This window comes from Gasterosteus aculeatus, chromosome 14 (genome assembly GCF_964276395.1).
Source record: "Gasterosteus aculeatus chromosome 14, fGasAcu3.hap1.1, whole genome shotgun sequence".
Classification (NCBI taxonomy): Eukaryota; Metazoa; Chordata; class Actinopteri; order Perciformes; family Gasterosteidae; genus Gasterosteus; species Gasterosteus aculeatus.
In genome coordinates this window covers 8,699,977-8,718,684 of record NC_135702.1, presented here as the reverse complement: position 1 = coordinate 8,718,684, position 18,708 = coordinate 8,699,977, and the positions used below count along the sequence as shown (strand labels likewise).

At 42.2% G+C, this 18,708-nt stretch overlaps 3 protein-coding genes across 3 annotated transcripts; 1 reads left to right on the top strand and 2 right to left on the bottom strand.

Moving 5' to 3' along the window:
- Positions 1-1,159: 1,159 nt before the first annotated feature.
- Positions 1,160-3,048, bottom strand: rbp4l (retinol binding protein 4, like). The gene is made up of 5 exons (XM_040198463.2): positions 2,888-3,048; positions 2,532-2,649; positions 2,310-2,446; positions 1,772-1,884; positions 1,160-1,683 (listed from the first exon to the last, which is right to left on the bottom strand). The coding sequence occupies exons 2-5, from the start codon at positions 2,646-2,648 to the stop codon at positions 1,460-1,462; spliced, it is 591 nt and encodes a 196-aa protein (XP_040054397.1). The 5' UTR covers position 2,649; positions 2,888-3,048; the 3' UTR covers positions 1,160-1,459.
- A 3,677-nt stretch (positions 3,049-6,725) lies between these two features.
- LOC120832225 (rod cGMP-specific 3',5'-cyclic phosphodiesterase subunit beta) lies at positions 6,726-16,216 on the top strand. The gene is made up of 23 exons (XM_040198356.2): positions 6,726-7,275; positions 7,360-7,671; positions 8,850-9,002; positions 9,838-9,927; positions 10,025-10,165; positions 10,249-10,323; positions 10,426-10,490; positions 10,682-10,748; positions 10,852-10,899; positions 10,984-11,133; positions 11,226-11,369; positions 11,523-11,588; positions 11,682-11,831; positions 11,926-12,033; positions 12,168-12,277; positions 12,565-12,652; positions 12,737-12,837; positions 12,966-13,073; positions 13,158-13,221; positions 13,314-13,388; positions 13,759-13,842; positions 14,062-14,215; positions 14,493-16,216. Exons 1-23 carry the CDS (start codon positions 7,117-7,119, stop codon positions 14,537-14,539), a joined length of 2,559 nt encoding a protein of 852 aa, XP_040054290.1. The 5' UTR covers positions 6,726-7,116; the 3' UTR covers positions 14,540-16,216.
- Positions 16,217-16,739: 523 nt separating this feature from the next.
- Positions 16,740-18,649, bottom strand: atp5mea (ATP synthase membrane subunit ea). Its single transcript, XM_040198490.2, has 4 exons — positions 18,058-18,649; positions 17,351-17,405; positions 16,936-17,034; positions 16,740-16,832 (listed from the first exon to the last, which is right to left on the bottom strand). The coding sequence occupies exons 1-4, from the start codon at positions 18,091-18,093 to the stop codon at positions 16,807-16,809; spliced, it is 216 nt and encodes a 71-aa protein (XP_040054424.1). The 5' UTR covers positions 18,094-18,649; the 3' UTR covers positions 16,740-16,806.
- Between the last annotated feature and the right edge of the window lie 59 nt (positions 18,650-18,708).

The following is an 18,708-nucleotide window of genomic DNA, read 5'->3' as shown; positions in this document are numbered from 1 at the left end:
CGTTGGGTATCTGGCGTCACCAGACTCAAGCAGATCAATCCACTAATATTCTTACCTCAAGTAGCCTATTTTAAGTGAAAACCATCTGGGGTCCAAACGGTCTCTGTCTGCAGTAACGGTGACACGATGTTGAGTGATGTCTACGTAGTTTCCTCTATTTTCTGTGTTTCAAACGTTGCATATTAAATGGTCTCATTTCCAGGAAGGTCAAACAGTTGATCCCATCAGAGCTGCACTTGTTTAAAGGCAGACTGAGTCTACGGCAGCTTTTTTCCGTAACACCCACAAAGATAATTCGCGCTCTCCTGTCAGGACTTTACACAACTGAACAGCCATCTATAAATATAACTGAGCAATCCCACAATATCTTTTAAGACGTTAGATCGCAGAAGAACGTTGACCTGGTGCAGTAACCTACTGAGATGTTTAAATAAACATCTGAGGGTGCATGTTATCAGTCAATCTAGCATGCTTCCAAGTCATATGAGGAATATAAAGTGAGGTTGAAATATGTCCACATCGTACTGTTGTGGTCAACTAGCATTTACAGCCTATAATCCCCCTAAATTGTTATTTAAATAACAACAAAGTTCAATGCTAAGTGTAACTAAAAGTCGCCGGTATAAACTTGATAGAAGAAATGTTATCGCTGTTCTTTATGAGTTTATGTGTCCAAGCGGGGGACACTGTTTTGCTTGTCTTGCACAGAGTAAGCCGGTGCGTGAGGCTTCTTATACTGGGTTACAGTAATGCTTGACGATACTTTGCTTCAGTACATTTCTTTCCATCGCGTTGCATAACATGGAGAGAACCGTACACCAGCGATACGAACATCTCTACGTTTCCCCAAACTCGACAACGTTTTACTGACGGTGTAAGCTTTTGACATGATGGTTGACCCCTTGGATGATGCTAAGTAGCCAAACAGGTGCGTTAGCATGTGAGAGGACTAAGGTCTCTGGGCATCAGACCACCAGTAAGCGTATTACTGCTCAGTGTGTGTTGGGTTGGCTCTGGCTCAGGAGGGATCACAGCCACTTACATTATGTTTTCAAGCCTCAACTGCTGACAAATGTTTATCTGTTCATAGATATTTATGAATGAGAGATTTATGCACGTTTACGTGTTTTTTTTTACAAAAATGAAGAAATTCAGGTGGTGTTGTTTAGAAAAATATCTTTTATTTCTTCTTCCAAAGCAGCAGTAACATTTTCCTTACAAACAACGGATGAACACAGAATGACAAAACAACACATGTGAATCTTTGTCCACCATCGTTGCTCAATTGTATCCTCCTCTCAATCTCTTTTCATGTTTCTGTGTCCGTCCACTCGCATCATCACTCTCACACACAGGCCTTCTTACACATATACCCTCCACCCACCCCCTTCTTGATTCCAGGGGCTCCTGACTGCACCTGGCCGGCTTCACGCTCTCCTGCTCTGCTCTCTCTTTCTCCTTAGCAGGCTCCAGACTGCAGCACCGGCTGGAACTCTCCCGCCAGGCAGATGTCCTCCTGTTTCTGGCGGACGATGCGCTGGATGGCGGGTGGGAGGCCGCGGGGGTTCCTGGAGAAGATGAGGGCGTAGCCGTCCTCGCAGCTGCCGTCTTCCTTCAGGGTGCGGCAGGCGTAGGTGATGGCGTAGTTGTCGTAGTCGGTGTCGATCACCCAGTAGTTGTCACCTTGGTTGGAGAAATGGAGGAGGAGGTTAGAGAGCGCGCGGGGAGGCAGGACAGAGGGTTTGAGAGGAGGTATGTGGGCACAGCTCACCTCCGCTGGAGAGGTAGCTGGCCAGTCCCTGGTAGTTCATGAACATCTTGCCGGGGCTGGCGGGGTCGGGGACCGAGTACTGGGCGGCCATGTCGGCACACACCACCCAGAAGCTGCAGGACACACGTGTCAGTGGACAAAGTAGTCTTTGGCTAGTATTGTTGTCATTTTCTTGCAATTTTACAGAACATCTCTAAATATGTACAGTATTGGTTTACATTTCTCATAACAAAGCCTAGATGTATTTTGGTATGCAATGGAATACTTGTATTTGTTTGGGTTTGGGTTTGCATCAAAGCCCACATTTCACTGCAAAAATCAATTCTTCATTATCCCCATAATCCAGAGAAAACACAGTTTGTTGCTAACACTGAATCAGAATGTGTTTTTACAGAATCCCACTTAACTGCCGACACCAAAAAACGAATCAAGAAGGTTTATCAATTTAGTTTAAAGAGGCATCCACAGATGCAATTGTATCTGTAGATGACTATTAGTTAAATAAAGCTGTAATTCCCCTGCTGGCCCTCTGACTCACCCGAACAGAGTGACGCGTCCCTTGGAGGAGGCGGTCATGGAGCCGTCATCATCAATGGTGTACTCAGCCGAGATGTTGTCCTGCAGGAACAGGCCCTCCGGATCTTTCTTCTGCAGTGCGTACCACTTTCCTGCATACTGCAACGAAAAAGAACCAGGAGCGAGGTCAGAGAGGGTCTTACTTTTCAACACGCATGCCGTCGATGAGTTTGAATTCACTCACCCTCTTGGGGTCAAAGTCCCCTTTGACTGTGAAGCTGTCGACGACACAGGAGGCAGAGAGGCAGTGCTGCACGCAGGACAGCAAGACCAGCAACAGGGCCGTTTTAGAGGATGTCATTCTGAAAGGAAGCAATCAACAAGTGTGTTTTCCATTTGATGCAGGATGAAGAAAATAGAAACATGACAGGCTGTTACATTCTGGAAAATTGTAACGTGACATCGGTGACAGAAGAGAAAGTTTACATAAAGAGCAGAGTAAAAAAGGACAAAGGCGTTTGCTGGTCACCTCAAATACAATTTGAAGAAAATTCCCAAACTAGTTAGTAAAAGGTCAAATAAATGATACGGCAATCTCACCTGTTTGAGTCAAAGAAGCGACACCAACACCTGAATGTTCTTTCTTGTGGTTATCCACTTGAATGGGTCTTGTGTGTGAGGGCCGACCTTTATATACACAGTCCACAGACAAGCTTATGGCTGATTTTCATTGCTTGGTCCTAAATAAGGTGCTTAAATCTAGAGGTAATCCTGTTGGGCTGAAATACTTACCGTAATCTGGCTTCTATGATGAAACCTGGCCAGGACTTTCGATAAAAACAATCAGACCTTTATGCAACTGAAACAAAATAAAACAGGCAAATATCTGAGCAGGACCACGCGCGCATAAGCAGAACTTGAACACTTTGAACAGCACAGATAGAAAATTACTGTTTGGAGTGTGGATTTTCTCTACTATACCAAACATTTGAAGTGTCATAAAACAAATTTCTGGTAAATAAAATGGAATTTTGTATTTTTTTATTTTATTTTATTAACTACTAAGTAGCAACAGAAACGTTTGATCATAGTTCAGTAATGTCTGGCTGATTAAGAAAATATTCATATGTGTCGTACGATATTAATGTACTTTTGTAAATTCAAATATCTGCAACTATCATACAAAGAATAACTTTTGTGCTAATTAAAAATGATAGACGATTTGATTTAACACGTTTGAATAGTTCCATTTTTGCTGCCAAAAGAAAAAGGTATGTTGATGAGTCTTCCCGTAGAAGGACTGGGTATAACCGCGTGGACGAGCTCGGTTCAAAGTCAGGCTGAATTAAAGGGGAATGTAAATATCACACTAGAAACAGCTTAACGCTTTACTCTTGCTTAGGGTTATACATTCTCTACAGGCGTGCATCCAAACCCTAACAGGACTAAGTGTCACAATAAATAAACACTGTACTGTGTACAAAAAACACCCACATGACTGTACGTGTGCACAACTGTAAATGCAGATAATTGCATTGTATGTACACAAACAAACACATATTTCCTCACAAGGTTATTTCGGCACAGTAAAGTTTAGTAATGTGGTAAATATCACCATCAAATCTGCTTTTAACCTTTAATGGTTTGTGTATTTTTGTTTCTTACTGTCTACCTGCCTAGTTTAAATTGTTATCATTTATTTGTTCCTTTTTCTACCATGTGAAGTCCCCTTGAGTTCTTTCTTAAGTGCTATACAAACATGTTACAGCACTATTTGCATGATTACGTTCAGCACAGTTTAAGGCTGAGAACATTATCTCACACCAGATGAGAGACAACATTGAACAACTTGTTTATGTTCTCTTCTTGTGGTTGAGTAATCAGTGTGTAATCCTGGAAGAAGTAGCCTGTAAGTCTGTCCAGACATTCCCAACAATGGGATGATCCGCTTAATAACACGTATAACACAGTTAGATAAGGGCTTGAATGCACCATGTTGGAGAAGTGTTTTACCACACAAAAGATCACGCTGGCACAGATATTAATCTTAATGGCAAGAGGAGTAGAAATCAACAGATATTATTTTGTATGCATGCAGGTTTGCACTTACACACACACACACACACACATAAAGAACACACACATGCGCCTACTTTCTCACACTCTCTGCTGTGAAATAATGAACTCATTTCGTGGATTAGCCCTGATCACATGAGATTACTGTCGCCATAACACTGTTCAAAGTCTTCTTCGGGTGTCGATTTGTTTTTTTATTATTTGCTACTTAATTTTACGTATGCATTAAATTTGTTGCATTTACACAAAAAAAAATAAAAAAAATTACAAACTGTCTCCTCAGCGAGGATACATACAGGCCTGCCAATCAAGACAGACAATCGATATTTTCATCTGGCTCATTACTTTTGCCTGGAATTCACTCAATAGACTCCATTCTTAAAATTGTGAAGAAATATGTGAACTACGTACTTTGATCCTCTAACAACGTTTATATGAATTAATTTATTATGGGAGGACACCCTTAAGCCCAAACGTGGCTTATTCCACAGCGCATGCTCCAAGCCTCCGGTCGTTACGGACGTGCTTTTGCCCGGTAACCTGGACGGACCCGTGACGAGGCTCACGCAACGATTACATCCTCTGTGGACCATCACGGCCACGGTATTTATATCTATTTAAGTACAGTCACATTCAGGGACTGTGCTGACACACACTGGCTAAAACCGTAAGCTCAAACTCTGCACCCCGTCCACAAAACATGGAGACATTTCCTGATATTTGGAGTTTTGTTGTTGTATTTTGATGTGAGAAAAACAGTTTTTAAGTCCTTCGGCTGGAGAAGTTTGGGAAGATCCGACAAATAATTCCAATTGCTGTGTTCATCCATTTACAGACAAGACATTGCTGTAATTTGATATACAGAACACTGTATGCTATTACTTGAAGATGCACAGACTGTTTCCTCACAGGTGTCCTGCCAGACAATGACCGTGAAAAACAGCGCCTCTCTCCTCTTTGTTGCATTGCAATTCCTTAAACTACCAGAGTGTAATAGGCAGGACAGTCAACACGTGTGTGTCGATCTATTGGTTATAATGTACTTCCTCTGGAGGTCGAGGAGTGTGAGATGGCTTTGAGAGTACAGGTGGTATTATATGGGTCTGCTGGCGCCTTGTGGTGAGTGTCAGCACTGCAACACGTACGTTTGTGTCTGTGTGTGTGTGTGTGTGTGTGTGTGTGTGTGTGTGTGAACGTAAGGATAGAATAGTAGTGATGCGTAACACTGAATCCATATAAACTGTAACTAAATATTTGGTCATCACATATCGTATCATACGCTCCCATCATTTCTCTAGTCCATCCTTAAACAACATTCACATGCACGTGCGGGCCGTTGTAACGCTTATTGGGCGCAGAAATTATTTATTTGCTTATCTAAAACATACAAATGAAGGTAATTCATTGGATTTGTGAAATAAAAACCTTACACACACACACACACACACACACCACGTGGACCTGCGTTAGTCTAATCTGTTATAGTGGAAGCAGATTATGTATTTGACCTTTTGTTTAATGTGGAACCTTATTATAGAGAGGTCCTCCCGGCTCCGTGTGACAGAACTTTCTAACAGAAGCACTAAAAGTCTCTCTTTCGCCACGTTGTGTATTGGTGGGTAGTTGACAGTATTCGCTCCCTATTGTTTAACTAAAGGTCTGACTTTACTATCTCAGTCTTATCAGAATACCACTGAGCGTCAGTCTCTAAAATGAAGTAATGGTTGTCCAAACCGGGGAAAAGGGCACTGCAGGTAAACTAACACGCGGATGAAGACGGAGAGTCGGGGTGCCGAGATAATCAGCTTCTGTCCCAACTAAATAGGGCTTATGCCAGAGGAGGCCTTGTTTAATAAGGACTTAAAGAGCTTGAACAGGTACCGTTAGACCTGCAGGTGGGTGAGCGACAGACAGAAACATTATACTCCAGTAGACCACTCGTACACTGTAAAGTATTATGCAAGCTACAGGATAAGAGCCCATAATGTTTGTCACATGGGAATGATTGTATAGCAAAGTAACACAGACAACGATTACACAACACAGTAACACAGAGGTCTTATTATCTAAGTACCATTTATAAAACTGGCACATTTAATTAAGAATAAGAAAGGTATATGAACTTAAATCTACATATGAATGACTTGCAGTGAAACAAAAGAGAGGATAAAGTTCATATCAGAGCGTTCGCTTGAAAACAATGTGTATTTCATCTCCATTCGATCCTTGTGTCCCTCGAGGGATCCTACAGAGCGTGGCGTAGCCCGCCGGGCGATGCAGAATGTGGCCCGGATATCCGATACCAGGTGATCAGCTGACGAGTTTAGCAGAGGCCGATCCCTGCTAACCTTCAGCGCTGTCTGCTGATGACAGATGGATTGTTTCGATTCAGCCCTCCGCCTCCTCCTCAGGGCTCTCCCTCACTTAGTCCGCTCATCCCACCTGCAAGGGGGGCAAAGGGGTGGGGGAGGGGGGGCGTTGATATCTTCTACCCGGATGTGGTCCACTTTAGTTTCCCCCTTTTGCGTTTAATACGTACGATTTATTTTCTTGAAGGGATTTACTGGACGAACCGGTAACTATGTGCTTTGCTTTTGCTTCGTCCCATTTGATTTAATTTCTGTTGAGAGAAGTTGGAAGTAGCTCACTCGGTGGGGGGGAAGCGGTGGAACCGAGCGGGAGCTCCATCACTGAGCCGAAGAGCGAGACGACGGGAACGTTTGGGGCGAAGAGGAGGAGGAAAGTAGTGGACCATGGGTTCGCAAAAGGAAGATGTGGAGAAGTTCCTCAAGGAGAACCCTGCGTTTGCGAAAAAGTACTTTGACAAGAAGATGAGCCCTGCCTCCATGTCAGAGCTGTCAGGACTCCCAGAAGAACAGATTGACTTCAGCCAGTTCAAAGACCTCACTCAGGTACATTTCATTGTTTCATTCTTGTCAACCCGCACAAACCAATCCGATAGTATAATAACATTACCCCTTTGCTCTTGTCTTCAGCTTGAAGAAAGCCAAATCATGTATGAGCTGATCAAAGACATGCAAGAGAACATCAACGTGGAAAAGGTGGTTTTCAAGATCCTGAAGAGAATCAGTTCCCTGATCCACGCGGACCGCTGCAGCTTGTTCATGTACCGCCAGCGGAACGGCATCGGAGAGCTCGCCACGCGGCTCTTCAACGTCAGCACAGAGGCACAGCTGGACGACTGCGTCGTGCAGCCGGACTCTGAGATCGTCTATCCGCTGGACATGGGAATAGTGGGCCACGTGGCCCTCACCAAGAAGACCGTGAACGTGAGAGATGTCACGCAGGTGAGCGGTGCAGTGGGAGGGAAATGGCAGTGATGACCGAGGAAGTCCTTCCCGTTTGCTATTTCGTCTTAATCTCATCGCCAGCAGGTTTTAATTCCGAACTGAATTACAGTTCATGAGGTTAAGTTACCAACTCGTTAATTGGATACGACTCAGCCGAGCTTTAGCAGGCAAAACCATTAAGGAATTTTGAAATATACTCTTCAGCTAAACTAAGACGAACCAAAACCTGGTCATGTTTTTCACACTGTGATAAAGTTTTTTTGGTTTGACTACAATTGGATAAAATTTGATTTTTACATCAACTAGACTGTAGTTCTATGAACAGATGTGGATCAAACCTACAAATGGCAGTTGCAGATGAACCAACATTGATTATTTCAATTTTGAAAATGTTTTGGTGTATTATTATTATTATTATCATCATAATATTATTACTCCAAGCCAATTTGATTTTTAGACACTAAATTACTAAATCTGTATGTTTTCATTAATTAGTGATGAGAGCAGACAAGTAAAAGAAGCGTTAATGACACGTGTCCATGGGAATTTAAATCCCCTGGTGAGACATAATCCATTTATTTCTAGATCCCATCAGCTTCTGCTCTATCTGTGGATTAGACGCCTCTGGCATTTAGTCAGCAGGAATCTAAAACAGATCAAAACCAGCTCGCTTTGCACTGCCTCCTTACAGACAAAACTAGACACTAAATATGTATTTTGTCCATTTAGCCAGTAAGTACTGTAGTTTTAAAATTAACTCACCATGACAATCAAGCAGTGTTATATTCTTTTTGAAAATAAAACATCTTCTTGTTTAATAGTGATTTTAGATACTTTTTTTTCTTGTTTTTGGTCCAAATTATAAGACAGAACTACCTACCATGTGATATCTAAACAAGAGACAATTATTCTGAACTCTACAATATACTAATGTATACATATATATCATATTTCAACCATAAGAATACAAACTCAAAAGAACAAGCAAGTGCAATTTCATTCAGTAAGCCGATTTACAACGAGCCGTTAGAAGTCAAATTTAAGTGCTACAATTTTTTTGTCTTTTTGGTCAAGCTAAAGTCTTATGAGGTGTGTGAACGGTGAACGTCAGTAATAGTCATGATAATGACAATTGAGAGCGTTCTGAACATTTACGTGTGTTTTCTGTCCGGTAGGACGAGCATTTCAGCTCATTCGTCGACGAACTCACCGAGTACAAGACCCGGAACATTCTGGCTACGCCCATCCTCAACGGCAAAGACATGGTGGCTGTGATCATGGCTCTGAACAAGACCACAGGACCACATTTCACTGCTGAGGATGAGGACGTGAGTCCCGACCGCGCCGGCACCCACGCACCAGTATTTCAAATTGCGATTACAACTCTGAAAGACAACTGCCACAAGACGGTGGTGGGAGAGGGAATCCCACACGAGATTTCATCATGTCGGTCTGACGCCGAAAAGATTACTATCACTTATATTTAGACCTGGTAGACCATCGAGGTCTTTACAAGTAGGCGTGTGTTCAGTATACGTTAGGTCATTAATCCTAATTAGAAGCAAAGTAAGCTTCAAAATGGAAATAAGCTTGAGGTGGTGAAGTGCGTTATGGACTTGGATCTGAAGCAGGTTACTCACCAACACCATGTAACATTGAAACGATTAAGTTAAGCACAGAATATTGTCTTATCTGTCTTTATCTGTCTTTATGTGACCATTGGCTTTTAAATTCATTCGAAACATATTCACACATGTCAACCTTTTTTAAACATGAAGACTGCACTTCATTTGAGATTCTTGGCTATAAAAATGGACTATTCAGCAACATAAGAACCACAGCAGGAGAAAATAATCCAAAAGTAGGAATGAATCTAAAAAAGAATGACCTTAAATCACAGTCTTGTCAAAATGCTCAATTATAATTCTAATGACAGCTTTAATTTACAGCTGTTTTGTCGTCAAACAAGGTACTAGCTTGAGAGTCCCAAACTGAAGGGACATTTTTGTACTCCTGTTTTTAAACAAACGCACCTTGTCGTCTCCCGAAATGTCTCTCCATCCGTATTCTGCGCCTCCACATCTCCACATCTTGTACTGAGTCACGTATGAATACCCTTATTTACCCGCCATGCTTTCTCATTCCCTCTGTTTGTCCTTTTAGCTCTTTTTAAAGTATCTGAAAATAGCCACGTTGAACTTGAAGATCTACCACCTGAGCTACCTCCACAGCTGCGAGACCCGCAAGGGACAGGTGACCCACCTTGACCTCGGCCTTGCGCTCACATGCAGAATGAGCCTGCGTCCGCTCTGCTCGCACTGACCGCTGCATGTTTGCCGTGTTCCTCCAGCTCCTGCTGTGGTCGGCCAACAAGGTGTTTGAGGAGCTGACGGACATCGAGCGACAGTTCCACAAGGCCCTGTACACGGTGCGCGCCTACCTCAACTGTGACCGCTACTCTGTCGGCTTGCTGGACATGACGAAGGAGAAGGTACGCCGTCTTTCCTGAGTCTCTTGCCCGTGTTGTCGCGTGTTTTGGGCTCACGCGTTTGCTTTAAACCATCTCCCCTCCAGGAGTTCTTTGACATTTGGCCAGTGTTGATGGGGGAGCAGGCACCGTATTCTGGCCCGGTCACTCCTGACGGCAGGGTACGCTCCTTTCGTTTCATTCATCTCACATTATTATCAACACTCTGCTTGGCAATGGATACGTCCTTATTTAACCATTTCAAACCACATTTCAACCCCCAGGAGGTCATTTTCTACAAAGTGATTGATTACATCCTTCACGGAAAAGAAGACATCAAAGTTATACCGTGAGTAAATCTTTTGGCTTCACTCCGAAAATTGATTCAAAATGTGGTCACGGATGAAAAGGACAAGAAAATACCAACGAATCAGCCTTGAGAAGAACTCGCTCCATGTTTGGGAACTGGCCTTGAAGTCAATATGGTATATTTGACAGCAGAGTGTTGCTAACTGGCCGACTTGCTCTTGGGTCACACAGCAATCCGACTCCGGACCACTGGGCCTTGAGTAGCGGCCTGCCCACTTACGTGGCTGAAAGCGGTTTTGTGAGTTTCTTCTCATTACACTACCACAAGCCGTTGAATCATTTAGAGACCAAATGAATGCACTCTCACACCTCCATCCATCGGTTTCATTTCTGCTCCTCAGATTTGCAACATCATGAATACAGCTGCTGACGAGATGTTCAAGTTTCAGGTAAGAGACGTGAAGAGGGCTGGAGTCCGCTGAAAGCTGAAGGAGATGACTCAAATTTGCATCACACGCTTTTGCTTGTTTCAGACCGAGCCGCTCGACAGCAGCGGTTGGACCATTAAAAACGTCCTCTCGCTGCCGATCGTCAACAAGAAGGAAGAGATCGTCGGCGTGGCCACTTTCTACAACAGAAAAGACGGAAAGCCTTTTGATGATCAGGATGAGCAGCTCATGGAGGTTTGTTGACGCTGAATTTCTGTCACTTTGAATAATTCCTCATCCTCCAGCATTTGGACTGTCTGTGAAATACACATATCTATTTTTCTCAGGCTTTGACCCAGTTCCTCGGCTGGTCCGTTTTGAACACGGACACTTACGACAAGATGAACAAGCTGGAGTATCGGAAAGAAATTGCCCAAGACATGGTGCTCTACCATATCAAATGCCGGGATGACGAGATCCAGAACGTCCTGGTGAGCGCGCTGATTATGAGCATCGAAAGGTTTCAGCTGTTATTGAAAATGTCGCGCACTAGCGCGTAGCTTTTCTAGAACTTATCAGTATCAGTGTCCCTCTGCTTTTTATTTCAATTCAAACTTAGCCACCATGTTTTTCTCCCCTGGCAGAACACCAGAGAGGTGTACGGCTGTGAGCCCAGTGAGTGTGAAGAGGAGCAGCTCCTCGACATCCTGGTAAACACGTCTTCAGGCCTAAGGGACACTTTATTGAAATAATTGTGTCAGTTACCTAAACTCTTTCTTTTGATGTGTTCATACCCCTCTCAGAAAAAAGAACTACCTCCACTCGTTAAGAAGTTTGAGATCTACGAGTTCCACTTTTCGGATTTCAACTGCACGGAGATGGAACTGGTTAAGTGCGCGGTGCAGATGTACTACGAGGTCGGGGTGGTCAAGAAGTTCCAGGTCCCTCAAGAGGTGATCTAGGCGCGCCTGCAGCGTGGTACTGTAGACCGTGTCATGAACCCCCCCCCCCGAGCATGAACGTGATCACTCGCTTCTCTGCACTCAGGTGCTCGTTCGCTTCTTGTACTCGCTCAGTAAAGGCTACAGAAAAATCACCTACCACAACTGGCGCCATGGCTTCAACGTGGGGCAGACCATGTTCACGCTGTTGACGGTATAGTGCTTTGATTTGTTACCATTTGAAAATGGAATATTTAACTTTACGTTCCGTATCGTCGACTCGGGCCAAGAAATCTATGTGAAAAATGTGCGCTTGATTTGTTGTGACCACCTTGTCCGAGTGCTCAGACGGGAATGCTGAAGCGGTACTACACTGACCTGGAGGTGATGGCCATGATAACTGCGGGCTTCCTCCACGATCTCGACCACAGAGGGACCAACAATTTGTACCAAGTCAAGTAAGTGCTCCTTTCCTAGTGGAAAAAAGAATCCTTCCTATGACATCCAAAACTGAAAGGAGACATGACAGCAAAGTGTTCATTTTAGGACACAGATTTCAAAGCACATGTTAACACTTGGATTTTGGTTTTTGTGAACCTGATTTAAATGTTGTTGGTAATGAGCGACATGGTAACCCAAATGAGAAATAGGCTACTTTGAAAGAGGAAATGTTGGAATGGTTGGAATGTTGTGTATAATTCACTTAACATCTGAGGGATTTCCCTATTTCCCCCCCCACAAACAGATCTGGCAACCCTCTGGCCAAGCTGCATGGCTCCTCCATCTTGGAGCGGCACCATCTAGAGATGGGCAAGTTCCTCTTGGCTGACGAGGTGAGAAAGGAGAGTCAAACTCCACCTGTGCGCTACCGCGTCACCAGCTTTGACCGATGCCCATCTCTCTCATTTCATCCGCAGTCACTGAATATCTACCAGAACCTTCACAGGCGACAGATAGACCATGTGATTCATCTAACGGACATCGCCATCATCGCCACTGACCTGGCTCTTTATTTCAAGTCAGCACAGTCTCTCATTCACTCACATCTACTTGTTGATTCCCTCGTTTTTTAGCACTTTCTCTCATCTTCACGCTTTAACGATGATGATAAATGGTAAAACAGCTCCTCTCCTCCTGCCCTGATAGGAAAAGAACCATGTTCCAGAAGATCGTGGACCTTTCACACACATATGAGGATGAAAAGAAGTGGGTCGATTTCATGTCTCTAGAAACAACCCGCAAAGAAATCGTCATGTGAGTACAACGAGCGTGTACAATGTACTGTGTCGTTTTATATTTCTTGATCTTCTGAATATAAATACATATTTATTTTTTTAGGGCTATGATGATGACCGCATGTGATTTGTCAGCCATCGCCAAGCCTTGGGAGATACAGAGCAAGGTGAGAAGCAGGAGAATCTTTATGAATGGGTGTCTCACTGAATGTGATCTGCTTTTCTACCGTCTGTTTACTTCTCCGGTCGTCTCTTTCAGGTGGCCTTGTCCGTAGCAGCAGAGTTTTGGGAGCAGGGCGACCTGGAGAGGTCGGTACTGGAGCAGGAACCTATTGTGAGTTGACAAAGGGCCGTTGTGTTTGCCTTTGAATCCGTGTTAAAAGTGTGCATACGTAGAAGCACATAAAAAAAAATGTAGGCCGTTAACGTACGTGTGGAGTTAATCATTTCCTCCAATTTATTTGCTTTGCTATGTCTGCTTTACTATGACCGACTTTCCAAAAGACAAACATATTTAATTGCAAATTTTATTATTATTATATGATATATTGAAAGGCAGCAAATGCTGAAACTAGAACATTTTGGTTATTTTTGCCCACATTTCTGTCTGCCACCTAATCATTAAATAAATTAAATATATATAACTATATTCCTGTATGTGAACACGATCAAGTGACACGTGTACTTTCTTTCCCTCCCACCAGCCCATGATGGACCGGAACAAGTCAGCAGAACTACCGAAGATGCAGTGTGGTTTTATTGACTTTGTCTGCACGTTTGTCTATAAGGTAATTTAAATGAATGCTTTTAGCTGATTGCATGTTTTTACAAAAAGCAAATATTCTATTTAGTATATATTTAGATGTTTTATTCTTTGTCTAATTTTGTACATAAACCAAAATAAGAGCACAACCGCTCAGTTACTTTCATCGGAGAAGGAACCTCGACTGCTCTTTTTCCATCCTTGCAAACCTATTTGATTTAAATTTGTACGCTTTTCTTCTCAGGAGTTTTCACGCTTTCACCCACAAATCCAGCCCATGCTGGACGGGATCCTAAATAACAGGAAGGAGTGGAATGCTAAGAAAGAAGAGTATGAGGCTAAACTCAAAGCCATAGAGGATGAGAAGGCTGCAAAAGGTGCACCCGCTGGCGGTAAAGGTGAGGTACTTCTTTGAAATAACTAAACTGTGAAGTTCATCAGAACTGCTGCCATGACGTTTGAATAATTTCAGTCACTTGTGTGCCATCGGGTGTCCCCTGATATTCTGTATAATGTAGAGCAAGTGCCACCATCCCAAAGGAACACTACAGATAACTTTTTTAAATCGGTTGTTTGAAGACTGAAATTGTGCAAAGGTGAAAGAACAAAACGCCTAATTATGTTACTGATCCACAAATATATTGACTCTTACTTTGTTATGTTTTCGTTTATCAGGTCCTGCAAACAGTGGTGGAGGCTCCAAGACCTGCTCGCTGTGCTAAAAGGGCAAACACGTACACACAGACGGCTCATGGCGGACTGACTGCAGAATGATTTGGGCGCCGCGGCTGACCAGACGTTCAGTTTGACCGCAAAGAAAGTCAGAAAGGCGGACACGAGGGTGAATGGAAAGCGCTGTAGTATTTCTCCAGGTGAAATGGTTCCGATCAAAAAAGAGGAAAGAGAATCCTCACGGAGAAGAGACGTTTTATCTTTAAAAGACATTTACCAGGTGAGCCGAAAATTAGTTGAAAAGCAAAGCGGGACACCGGCACATGTTTACTTTAAATCATGACAACTTTTACTTTAATTAAATAGGAATCAAGAGTACAGATACATTTTGAATCTCAGGTTTCTACTCTCTCTCTCATACAAAGCCGTGTGTGTGTGTGTGTGTGTGTGTGTGTGTGTGTGTGTGTGTTTGTTTGTTTTATATGTATTAATACGGTTCCTTTAACTTAGTTATAAAGTTATTTGTACATAAATCTGGTTAGGAACAGCTACTATATCCACTACATAAAATGTATAAGTGTATAAACGTTATCCAAGTAATTATTTGCTGCAAAGTCTGTCTCAGTGTAGATTCTATATCATGTTTCAAACTGTTTTCAAACATAGTTTATATTGTATATTCATGTAATAATAATTTAGGGGTTCAGAATGTAAATTTATTACTGTACATATATTCAAATTTGATGTCCCCTCCTTCCAGTCACTTACCATTTACACATGAGAGTCTGTTTACCTTGATTGCAGAGAGCCAAAGGTAGAGGAGGAGCTTGAGATTGCTGCAGTAAAACATGTATATATTTTAGGAGAAATGGGCAAAAGAAATTTTCTGTAACTGTCTGTAAATATGCCTTTAGTTGCTTAAGCACGATGGCTTCGTCCTGAACATACATCTGAGAGTAGCTGAGAATGTTATAAATATAAAAAAACATGTATTTTTAAATTACAGCATATTAAATCCCAAAAATTGTCTGGTTCCTTAGCAGATTAATTAGCCATGACCTGAATGCTTGGACATGAATGGCTACTTTTTAAGCCATTTCTCTACACAAAAATGTCCCACTTATTACTTATTAATCCCTGATGGGAAATCGTCTGCACTGGTCCATCCTATATAGGAGGTATTTACTGTAGCTATCAATGATGGGTTTAAATGAGAAAGGAAAGGGAACATAATGTACAAATGTGGAGGACGCATCAGCTCAATAATCTGAATCAAGGTCTGTTGGGAGGAAACCTTGCAAACTATTTGTGTTTCATCATCCAGCAGCTTTAAAGTACGGCAGACGTCTAAAGCTGATTGAGACAAACTTCTTGTAACGATTTGTACATGCTTCGTTCCTCCTTGTAAATACAAACAAAAATATTTTTGTAGTTCAAATAGAAATGCTTAATTTTTGAATAGTGAAAGTGTGATTTGTAAAATTGGCAAATTAGTAAAAGTAATTTCTCAATTACGTAGGGATTGAAATACTGTTTTTATTTTGCTTGCCTAAATAAAAAAGTATCACCAGGTAATATTAGGTAAAACATGCACCTTCATTTGCTGCAAACATACCGATTAACATGTTTAGGTAGACTTATTTTATTTCATGCAGTGTTTTAAAGCTTGCCACTTGAAAGGTTTTGTGTGAAATAATCACAAAAATAAAGCAAATGTCTTTTTTAAACGGAGTGAATTGATTTCCTAGGATCCAGAAATGGAAATTTAAACCAAAGTGTATGTGCTAATACAGACTGTTAGTGGTAACTATTTACTTAATAATATTTTAGTGAGTATGAAATGTACTGTAAGCTCTTCGGCTGCCACTTGGCCATCACAATTACAATAGCGCTATACGGTGGGGGAGAGTTCACGATGAAGGTTACAATATGACACAACTCACAGGGACATTGAGGGAACGATTCTGTCCACACTGCACTCTCTACTACTGCTCCCTGACCCCAATCCTGGGATTGCTGCTAAACCAGGCCAGGATTACTACCATGCTCATCTCCTGCTGAAGGACGGGTACACACTCAAACTCACACAGGGTAATCACAAGGTGGTTCTTGTGTGCTGCAGTCTATTCGGTCTTGTATTACGTGCAACTAACAAACTAAACCTGAAGACTGACTTGCAGAGGTTGATTGTTTAAAATATTTTTTCCATTTTATTGTGAAGACTGACTAAAAAAAACAACAACACTTTGATTAATACATAAAAAATATGTTTTTGTTTATTGAGTTTAGGACATAGTGCCACAGGTTTGGAGTTCATTCATTTCAAGATGGAGTCAGAATTAGCTGTAGAGAGGAGAGAGAGAACAGGAGAGGGAAATAAGTAACAAGACATGGCTTTGGAATAGTTGTTGCTTCATTGACATAAACAGGAGGAAAGAGACTGTACCTTCAGCCAGTTGTTTGTAGATGCGCTCCTGCTCCTCTCTGATCTTCTTCTCGGCTTCCTCAACCCTCTTCTCCTCCTCAGCAATGGGCTTTAGGTAATCTGAACAACACCATTTCAAAAACAAACCCCAATAGACGGTTAAAAGTTTAACACTGTACAATCTATTCTTGTACGTAATTATAGTATACATCTATATTCAAAAAATATATGTTATTGATAAATGTACTCAATCCAGGCAAATGTACAACAAATCAATTAAACGTATCTCCTTTCTAAAAGTAAGTCTAGCCTATGTTTGTTTGTTGAGTTATATGAAGACTCTTAAAGGGCTATAAATGCATTCCTTTGGATATGAAATTTCATTTTAGTTTGGAACAATAACGCTCGGGCGGCGCATGCGCAGACATGAACTTACCGAACCTCTGTTTGCCATAGAACATGCCGAGCAGCAGAGCGGACCACCGGGCCGTCTGAAATAAAAAGGTTATTTAGGGTTAGGCATAGGTCATTTAGCATAATCTGCTGAATACGTGTTAATAGTTAAGTTTTATTTTCTTTAAAAACGTTCTAAGTACCAACTGCAATGCACCTCGTTGACGCGACTGTGTTCAACTTGCTGATATATAACGTTATATGCAGTTTCTTCCCTCAGTTGTGTCCTTGTCAATGTCACGGGGTGCAGTGCTGCTCATCCTATAATAAAATAACGCCCAGTGGACGTTACAGCAATAAGAGGAGCGAAGTTCGCTCTCTGACCCTTCTGCTCTTCAAGTGGACAAAGCTAACGTTAGCGGAGTTAGCATTCATTAGCCGTTAACTGAAATGCCACACCGGGGTCAGTGCAGCTCTACAAAGAGTTAACTTAACTAAGCTAGAATCACGAACTCCACATCAAACAGATGTGGACGATTTCCCCCAAGTTTGGCCTCCAGCTGTTTGTCCTCGGAGAAATGCTCAAGCCTGTCAATGTCACTGCTAGCATTAGCTAACATGCTACTCTTGCAAATGACATTAACGTTAACCTGCACATGCAGGAAAGGTGACGTGTTGAATCAGTTAATGCCTCTTAACTGGACAAACTCCCAATAATGGCATTTTAAGGGGGACAAATGTTATAATTACCTTTATGAGCGGCGACACTGCGACTGGAGGAACCATGGTGAAGCTGGGAAGTGAATAACTTCCGGTCAGAGCGGAAGTACTTGTCTATTCGTTGTTTTTTTTCTTTGACACCACCGGGGCTAATGAGCTAGCTAATGAGCTAGCATCACTGTTAGCCACACGTCATTCTGAAACCTAACATTCCTAACGTTTTATTTCATCAGCCACAGATTGTGATAGTTGACTAACGTTAGCTGCTGGAGAGAATAAGCTCATCGATATCAATAATTAAAGATGGACATTATTCACGATTGTTGTTGTAACTGTTCTATGTTATGTGCTTATGTTTTTATATGTTTCTTGTGTGGAGGGCAATGGAACAACACGAGTGGAATTCCATGTATGCGTAAGCACACGTGTCCAATAAAGCTGATTCGGTTTCTGATATGGAGTCTTATTTAAGGCGATACAATCTATTTGAAATATGTGCCAGCTACAGCCTGCGTACCTCTCCTCTCCACACTGAAAGAAAATACTTTTTCTTAAATTCCAAAATGCCAGTATGTGGTACAAATGACTGCCACCAGATGTCCCTTCTTCCCATTCTTGCACTAAACTGTACAGAGAAGTGATGATTGAGGCGTTGGAATGTTTCTGGGAAAAGCCTGTTTA

What these genes read in the sequence shown, in the direction of transcription:
- rbp4l (XM_040198463.2), bottom strand. Translation starts at nt 2,648, where the DNA reads ATGACATCCTCTAAAACGGCCCTGTTGCTGGTCTTGCTGTCCTGCGTG. An exon ending in GGACGCGTCACTCTGTTCGG is followed by an intron (nt 1,885 to 2,309) that starts GTGAGTCAGAGG and finishes TGTGTCCTGCAG; the next exon opens with CTTCTGGGTGGTGTGTGCCG. An exon ending in CAGCTACCTCTCCAGCGGAG is followed by an intron (nt 1,684 to 1,771) that starts GTGAGCTGTGCC and finishes TCTCCAACCAAG; the next exon opens with GTGACAACTACTGGGTGATC.
- LOC120832225 (XM_040198356.2), top strand. Translation starts at nt 7,117, where the DNA reads ATGGGTTCGCAAAAGGAAGATGTGGAGAAGTTCCTCAAGGAGAACCCT. An exon ending in TGGACATGACGAAGGAGAAG is followed by an intron (nt 10,166 to 10,248) that starts GTACGCCGTCTT and finishes TCTCCCCTCCAG; the next exon opens with GAGTTCTTTGACATTTGGCC. An exon ending in AGTTCCTCTTGGCTGACGAG is followed by an intron (nt 12,653 to 12,736) that starts GTGAGAAAGGAG and finishes TTTCATCCGCAG; the next exon opens with TCACTGAATATCTACCAGAA.
- atp5mea (XM_040198490.2), bottom strand. Translation starts at nt 18,093, where the DNA reads ATGGTTCCTCCAGTCGCAGTGTCGCCGCTCATAAAG. An exon ending in CAGTGTCGCCGCTCATAAAG is followed by an intron (nt 17,406 to 18,057) that starts GTAATTATAACA and finishes TTTTTATTTCAG; the next exon opens with ACGGCCCGGTGGTCCGCTCT. An exon ending in CTACAAACAACTGGCTGAAG is followed by an intron (nt 16,833 to 16,935) that starts GTACAGTCTCTT and finishes TCCTCTCTACAG; the next exon opens with CTAATTCTGACTCCATCTTG.